The sequence below is a fragment of the Rhamphochromis sp. 'chilingali' genome (genome assembly GCF_963969265.1).
Source record: "Rhamphochromis sp. 'chilingali' genome assembly, chromosome: 9".
Taxonomy (NCBI): domain Eukaryota; kingdom Metazoa; phylum Chordata; class Actinopteri; order Cichliformes; family Cichlidae; genus Rhamphochromis; species Rhamphochromis sp. 'chilingali'.
In genome coordinates, this window is record NC_137936.1 from 3,307,344 (window position 1) to 3,316,288 (window position 8,945).

At 42.4% G+C, this 8,945-nt stretch overlaps 2 protein-coding genes across 2 annotated transcripts in view; one reads left to right on the top strand and one right to left on the bottom strand.

Moving 5' to 3' along the window:
• Positions 1–5,292, top strand: part of plxnb1b (plexin b1b) — a 94,609-nt gene extending 89,317 nt beyond the window's left edge. The window contains exons 37-38 of the mRNA XM_080890989.1: positions 54–128; positions 2,072–5,292. Coding sequence (XP_080747115.1) covers positions 54–128; positions 2,072–2,176 — 180 coding nt within the window. The 3' untranslated portion in view covers positions 2,177–5,292. The remainder of the gene's footprint in view (positions 1–53; positions 129–2,071) is intronic.
• Positions 1–8,945, bottom strand: part of LOC308401934 (uncharacterized protein) — a 565,304-nt gene that overhangs the window by 197,732 nt on the left and 358,627 nt on the right. The window lies entirely within an intron of this gene.

Below are 8,945 nucleotides of genomic sequence, written 5' to 3' on the forward strand. Positions count from 1 at the left end.
ACACACACACACACACACAGTGTGGCCGTTCACTTCAATGCCTTGTGTTTCAGAACTATTCGGGAGAACTGAACTACCTGGTGGCACTGCACGAGCTCTACAAGTACATCAATAAATACTACGACCAGGTGTGTTTCTACTCTTTCCAGCCACTAGAGGTGGAACAGTACACCATGATGCAACAATGTGGAGACTGTCTAACAATGCAAAACACATTTAATACAATTTAATTAATTAAGATAGTTTTCATAAAATTCTGAAAAGTCTTTTTTCATTGATAAAATTCGGTTCTTTTTCTGAAGTAATCAGTTATGTTCATTACAAAAGAGCCTCTGATTCACTCCAGAGCTCCGTTTCATCCAAGCAATAATCCTTCCCTTGCTTAGTTTCAGCAGCTTCTTTTTTGTGGGATGTGAACGCATCAAGGTTCCTATCTAACCAGCCAATCACATGGCTGACACTGTGTTTAGACATGTGGGCCTGGGCAAGCTGCTGAATTTCAAAGGTGACTCAAGTAACTTTAGATGTGGCACGGTTGCTGGTGGTTGGTGCCAGAGTATTTTGGAAATTGTTGATCTGCTGTGATCTTTCCACACAACCATATTTTTTTTTGGGGGGGTGGGTGTTTACAGATAATGGTTTGAAAGAAGAAATTACCCAGTGAGCGACAGTTCTTAAAGGGGATCATACCCTGCTTTGATCACCTTAGCTTTGAACTGACCGGAAGGAAACAGCAGCTCAGACAGCAGCAGAGCATTGCTTTATTACAGAACATGTTGGATACTGAAGCAGAACCAACACACATGGTGCCAGTCCTGTCAGCTAAGAACAGGAAACGAGCTCAACAAAATTGGACAATGACAAAAAACACTGGTGTGATGTGTACTGATTTCTGCTGCAACTTCCAACAAGTTAGGGTCACCGTTTGGTGGTCGGCGGTTAATGTCTTTCAGTGTTCACGCTTGCAATGGTGGTGCAAAATGACAAAATCTACCATGTCCACCTGTTTGTGACCCATCTTCTGATGTCTGATGTTTCCAGCAAGATAATGCACCATATTCCAAAGCTCACATCATTTAAACTGGTTTCTTGAATATGGCCGTGAGCTCAGTGTACTCACCACAGTTAGCAGACCTCAGTCCAATAGAGCATCTTTGGGATGTAGTGGAATGAGAGACAAGATGGCTCTGACAACAAGTCCAGCCAAACGTCTGAGAAAGGTTTCCTGCACCGTGGTGGATCTGTGCTGGGAACAATGAAAGCAGTTCTCAGGGCGAAGAGGGCCTAGTGTTAACAAGGTGCACCCAATAAAGTGGCTGAGTGTAGAAGGTTGAGGCTAATTAACAGCAGCAACTATGCCTTACTCCAAACTGCTGTTAACAGCACTAATTCAGGGGACAAAAGCAATGTGGGGAAAGTGTTAGAAACGGGGAGGAGTCTGAGCTTTTGGCTCAAAGGGAGTTTTTCCTTCCCGCTGTCGCCAAAGTGCTTGCTCATAGGGAGTCATATCATTGTTGGGCTTTTCTTTGTATGTATTATTGTAGGGTCTACCTTAAAATATAAAGCGCCTTGAGACGACCGTTGTTGTGATTTGGCACTGCATAAATAAAATTTAAAAGATTGAATTGAATTAGAACATCCACTTCTGATTCTTTTTGGCCTTCATCTGAAGAACCTGCTTTTTAGGGGATCTAGTCGGGTCTACCAGGTGTTTTGGTTGTGCTAAGCTGCCCAGAGCCTTCCTTTTTAACCATGGACCAAATTGTTGATTTGGCCATTCCTGAAGTGTTTGCAGTCTCTCTCATAGATGAGAAAATTTGTCAATGTTACTTTAGAGCCTATGAAAATGTACTCAAACAAATTGTCTTTGCTAAACTCCCTGAATTAAAACTAACGTCTAAACTTCAGTCACATCTTGTTTGTTTGAGTTCAAATTCACTGCGGTGGTGCGCACAGGCAGAATTACTGCCCCAAAACGTGTGGATATGACACACGTCTTTACTGAGAAACAGCTAATGTTTGTCATTTCTATATTCTCAGTCTTTCTTCCTCTTCATTATTTTGCCATCAGATCATCACGGCGCTGGAGGAGGACACCACAGCCCAGAAGATGCAACTCGGCTATAGACTGCAGCAGATTGCTGCTGCTGTGGAGAACAAAGTCACTGACTTATGATGGAGGCGAAATGTGTCAGCTGTACTGCCGTAACACCTGCCACTGTTACAGGAAACAGCTCGGGCACGCTGGCAGTTAACTTTAACGGACAGAGGGGAAGATGGACTCTTGAGGAGGATGTTTTTTGTTGTTTAAATTAGAGCTCACATCTCAGCAGCCTTTGTGTTTTGGTGACTGCTGACAGAGCTTTACAGTGCGGACACTGTGAGCTTCCTGTAGTGCAGGACAGTGAAAAGCTCAGTGGATGCTTAAGAGAGAAAAAAAAAAAGGTCAGTCTGACCCGCTGTCGCTCTGCTCATTTCATGAAAAAGAGATGGTAGCAGTGTGTGTTTTATCTCTACAGTATATGTGCTGGAGTCAAAAGGTAGCTGGTGGACAGCCGGGTCTGCAGACTGAAAGTAGGAATCTTCCATCACTGTGGAGTCCGTTTGATGAAGCGGTACCTCTTATGCCTTGTGTACTTTGCTGCTGTATGGTTATTTCTTGGTGTGTGTCTGGTGCTTTATATATAGATGTGTGAGTGTGCGTGCATGTGGTTGTCCATATTCTCGTGGCTGTTAAACTGCATCGTGTACTGCCACGTTTTATGTTTCTAGTACAAAGTGGTGAAGTAACTGGTTCTTATATTTTGGATCTAAGAGTGAAGAGTATTTTGAAAAGAGAGACCTGAATTTTAAGGTTATGTTTTTCACATTTTAGAACTTGTAGTCACTGCTCAAAGCAACATTTTAAAGTCGCTGCCACGCTCTACCTCAGCCTGCCGTCTTTCATCAACTGCTCTTATTTTCATTGGTAGAAGCTGCCTATTTACTGCTTAGTTAACTTGGCCTGTTACACATTTGTCTGTATTGATGTAAATGTTGTGTGATTTGTAATACGATTTTTTTAAGCAGAGCAGCAGCACAGCCGAGGTGCTGCAGATTCACACTTGGTTGCTAACTAGTGTGACATATACTTTGCTGGAAGGTTAAAAAAAACAATGACCCAATTTTTTTCCCCCTTAGCAATCCAACTATACCGTACTGTAGGAACACAAGCTGATATATGGTTATCAGCCCCAGCAGCAAAAACACTCATGTATACCTTTCAGGCAGGTCCATCTACCAGTACTGCAGCACCGCACACACCCACTGGACTGCTGTAAACACACACACACACTTGTTTGTTAATTCTTTACCCATGTGAGAGATTGGAAGCAGAAAGTGTTTTTTTGAAGGTACTTAAACCTCACATTAAACCTCACCCCATTTTTGTTTCTTGATTTTATTCATATTTGTGTGGATGTGTCTCTAGTGTACAAGTCACTGGAAAGTCAATAGGAAAGCGAAAAGTCCCTCTGTTTAAAAGACAAGCCTTCAAACTGTTAAAGTGCAGTGTCGTGTGAACCACAGTTTTTATAGTTTTTATATTTTGTACATTTTAACATTCCTTTTTAGACCTTGGACATTGTATAGATCACACTCCTGGTATGTTTTTTGTGTGCAGTTCTTTAACTGGACAGTGTTTCGTGTGTTCCACATAGACCTTATAAAAGATGGATGATGGTAGACTGACAACCTGAGGCCTTGAGTTTGTCATAAGGTTGTTGCCTCTTTGAAGCTGGAAGTGGCTGTTTGTGGATTTCAAAAAAGGCTGGATGCCTAGCTACTAGCTGGAAACATCTAACTGCTTGATTAACAAAGCAAACTAAAAAAGAACTGATACAAAGAAGGTTCAAACATCATTGCTGGCGTTGGAAACTGTATTCTGTACTCAGCGATACATGACAACCAAATAATAGTTGATGTTTTTTGAAAGGGAGTCTGTAGACAGGATGGTTTGTAGCCATATCCTGTATATAAAAGATGTCGTCACCTCTGGCTTTGTAAAGCTCAAGTTGAGCTTTCTTTTTCTTTTCTTTCTTTCTTTCTTTCTTTCTTTTTTTACCAAGGGGCTGGATTTGATTGGTGCACTTAGGAGCACTATATGCTCATCGGCTAATGATTCATGAACTTCAACTTTTTTTTATTCAATTGGACCTGAAACGAGCCCACGGCATCACCAGGAAAGTGTTTTCTCACACTCTTATACGACTGGATGTGTTTTTGCACCCAGAGCAGTCAACTCCTGCTGGCCATTAGAAAAAAATATAGGTTTAAGAGACATGTGCCATTGGCTTCATTTTGCAGCCCCAGTGGCTACGTCCATCTTTTATATACAGTTTGCATTTGTATTGGCATCAATGGTTTGCACTTAAAGGCAGTCACCATGGCCCAGTGACTGCATCTATCTTTCTATGTAGAGTTTATGGTCCTGCAGTTGTGTGTGGCATTTGATCAACGTGATCAAACTACTCCAGGCTCAGTAGATGTTGCTTGTAGCGTAGCCGGGCTGGGTATGGTTGGACATATTTTTTGATGCTGGTTTTTGTGTTGAACTCTCTTTCTCCTTTAATATTTACAGCAGCTCTTTATGTGGGAATTTGTTTAGTTTCAGGTGATTGTAGGATTGGAAATCAATGGGGAAACAGATTTTGACACAACTATAGAAACGATATAACAGTTTGAGTAGTCTACATGCGTATTTTATAAAGTGCACTTGATTTTTGTTTTCTCAAATCTGATGTTGTTTAATGTTTTAATACACAAAGTACTACAAGTTGTAAATTAGAGTATCTACTACTGAAGTATGCTAGTACCCAGTCCCAAAAAAAGGTGACAGTAGAAAAGACTTTTTCTACCCACCCTCCACTCAAATGAAGATTTATCAGTTTGAGCCCGAAGTGTGTAATTACCAGGGTCAGTGTGTCAGAATGTGGGCCATTTGTTACAACACTACATAACACAGGTAATAATGACTTTTACAAACACATGGAGTCTGTTCATCTTGAGCTGAGAGCTCAGTGATGAACAAAGAACCATTGGGGGGAATCCAGGCTGTATAAATTTGGCAATGTAGAGCAGGCTCTGCAAGGAGCAGGTTTAGGATGTTTCTTATTTTGTGTGTTAATATCTTTGTACATACTGATTAAAGATGCAGCTGTAGTGATTTAACCTGTTTAATAAGAGAAGGTGAACATTCTCACAAATGAAATAAAGTATTCTGAAAGCTGTCTTTTTTCCTTGATTTCAAAAACCTACCACTATGAACGCTCTCGGGCATGTTAGGACTTAAAAACAGCTGTGCTACCAGCTAACATAGCCCTGCAACAAAGAGGGCCAAATAACTTCAAGGGCCAAATTGCAGTATATTTTTCACATCGATATATGGGCCACAAGTAGGGGTGATGTGGGTCTAGTATATTCTTATAAAGAACAAATGCACTGAATAGCTCAGCAACACCAAGAGGCCTGGGATGCAACAGATGACCTCAAATGTATGATGACAGAATTATTTCCATAGTTAAGCAATTTCACAACGTCTAACCAAGTCAAGAACGTGAAAGGAGGTGGGAGCATCATTGTAGAGGCCTCCAGTCAAGTGATGGGTTTAGCTTACTGAAAGCTCTGTCACCTGCAGCAGTCACAGGCAAAATATATGCAGAGCAATACACACTTGTCCAAAACAGCCTTTATGTGGGTTATAATGATAATGGATTATCACTATTATTACAATATTAGTATTGTGTAGAAAGAAAGGGTCTGCCTGATTACATGTTGGCTAAAATAACTCAAACATGTTGTCTTCTGCTAGAAATGAAGTAAGCTAACTAATACTAGGAAAGTCGAGCAGTTTCTTTCATGTGGACTTTGCTATGAGTCTAATTGCCACCTGTGGTTTTTTTTTGTTTGTTTGTTTGTTTGTTTGTTTGTTTGTTTTGTTTTTGTTTTTTTGGATAGTCAGACTTGGCTTTTAACTGAGCCATTCTACAGTCTCTCGCACTCAGTATCAGCCAGGAGTGGGTAACCTGGACCAAACCAAATCTTGAAAGTTAACAATTTTCGTTAAAAAGCAAAAAACTGACAGTTATACTGTTAGAATCGTCATCACTGTTCTCCCCTTTGCGATGCCCCCGATTCCATATAAAAGGCAGAGGTCTCCCTCCGGGCCCTCCCTCTTCCCTCAGCTGGGTTAGACGCATGGTTGTCATCGGGACGCGTGGCCTCGGATCTTCAGCCCCCTTGGATGCCGTGGATGGTGGGCGTCTCCTGGGTCTTGTATATTTGTTTGTGAGTCTCCCTCTGTTTTGTCTTTTCGGTGCTGTGTATCATTTGAGTGCCTTGTTGCAGAAGTTGAGGACCCAGCGTCTCTGACTTCACCCCCCCCCCCCCCCCCCCCCCCCCCCCAAAATCTTCCCCAAGTTGGATTTACTGTTTTATGCCTAAGTAGGGTAAACAAAGGGGTAGACTGTACAATTGGGTGGTTGTTTTTCTGTTTGGAGAAACAACAGAGGTCAGAGCAGTAACTATTCTAAATCATATACACCACAGGCATATGTGGGTCCACTGTTATTTAATAAAATGAAGAGCAGGGAATAGGGAATTCTTTGTATGCATGCCATGGAGCACTAGACAGCAATAAATGTAAAGTAACAATCATCATATGAGTGGAGATTAATATTGTCTGTAATAAAGAGTCAAGCAATTCTCTAAATGAGATCAACCACTCTCCTCAACACTATATGGGCAAACATTTGAGAAAGTTCATATTGTTCAGTGTCCATGTAGTGTATCTGATGGAAAGCTGACTTGGAGACCTTAAATAGATCAAATTAAAACCAAACATAAGATCAACAATCTTTTGCAGTGTTTATCAGGTTGTTCTTGGTGGGCATCTGGCCAGTCAGTGAAAAACAGTTACTGGCCCTGAATGAGATCTTGACTGTTCTGTAGCTTATAGGCTAGATAATCTATTAGTGTACAGTAGACCTGGTGGACATGATGTTAGGTTCACCATGGGTTGAATAGAAGAGTCAAAAGAATATAGTTGTTAGATCAGATAATTTATAAGCACCTATTACACCAGGTAAACAATGCAGACTAGATGTTACATATGAACTATATTCCAATTTGCAAATGTTGTACAGTAAGGGTGTAAGTGTTTATTTCCTGCTCATGTAGGTGTGGAAGGAACTGGATGTAGATGTATTGGGGAAACAGTCAGATTTACAGATACTATTTAGCAAAGATGAAGTCAAATTATTATAGTTGTTATATTCATGATCAAGTCAAGTGGCTTTATTTCAACCATGTGCAGTGGTACAGTACACAGTGAAGCGAGACAACAGTCCTCCTCGACCATGGTGCCACATATGACATAACAGACAATCAACACATGAAGTGCAAGTGCAACACCAGACAGAACAGAACGATAAAGACACAGGACAGTGCAATAGAAAAGTACAACAATGACAGTGGGTTGTGCAAAAGACTGAACACTGTGCAAAAAGTCACTTGATGTATGAAGGTGTGTGTGTCAGTCCAGTCACCGAGTGTTCAGGAGTCTGACGGCTTGGGGGAAGAAACTGTTTCACAGTCTGGCAGTGAGGGCCCAAATGCTCCGGTACCTCTTGCCAGAAGGCAGCAGGGTGAAGATTGTGTGTGTGAGGGGTGTGTGGGGTCCTCCTGGTGGCTTTGCAGATGCAGTGGGTGCGATTGGTGTCTGTGATGGAGGGAAGAGAGGCTCCAATGATCTTCTCAGCTGCTCTCACTATCTGTTGTAGGGTTTGCAATCCGATGCGATGCAGTTGCCATACCAGACAGTGATGCAGCTGCTCAGGACGCTCTCGATAGTCCTTCTGTAGAAGGTGGTGAGAATGGATGGAGGGAGATGAGCTTTTCTCAGCTTCTGCAGGAAGTAGAGATGCTGTTGGGCCTCTTTAGTTATGGAGCTGGTGTTGAAGGACCAGGAGAGGTTCTCCGCCAGGTGGACACCAAGGAATTTGGTGCTATTGACAACCTCCACAGAGGATCCATCGATGTTAAGTGGACAGTGATCTTTATGTGCTCTCCTGAATTCTACAATCAGCTCTTTTGTTTTGTCCACGTTCAAAGACAGGTTGTCGACTCTACACCAGTCTGTTAGCTGTTGCACCTCCTCTCCGTATGCTGACTCTTCGTTCTTGCTGGTGAGACCCACCGCAGTCGTGTCATCGGCAAATTTGATGATGTGGATTAAACTGTGCATTTATGCAGAGTCATGAGTCAGCAGAGTGAAGAGCAGTGGGCTGAGCACACAGCCCTGAGGGGCTCCAGTGCTCAGTGTGGTAGTGGTGTTGGAGATGCTGTTACCAATCCGGACTGCTGTTCAGGCCCAGCAGGCTCAATTTTCCAATCAGGTGCTGAGGAATGATTGTGTTGAATGCTGACCTGAAGTCTATGAACAGCATTTGACATCATCGATGCACCTACTGATGTAGCTGGTCACAGATGTGTACTCCTCCAAGGTGGTGTGGTCGCCATTTGTTGCAGCCTCCCTGAACACGTCCCAGTCAGTGTACTCAAAACAGTCCTGAAGAGCAGAAAGTGCTCCTGTAGGCCAGGTTCTCACCCGTCTCAGCACCGATTTGCAGCATCTGATGAGCGGTCTACATGCCAGAATTAGCATAACAGACAAGTAGTCTGAGTATCCGAGGCGAGGGCAGGGCTTCGCTCGGTACACACTGGGAATATTTGTGTAAACAAGATCCAGCGTAAGACTCCCCCCTTGTTACAAAGTCTACATGTTAATGGAATTTAGGAAGCACTGACTTTAGTTGATGATAAACGGTAAGATCCTAAATGTATGGCAGGAGCACTGGAGCATCAATGACCCAGGAAGACATCTAATATTCAATTAAGTATTTGATGAG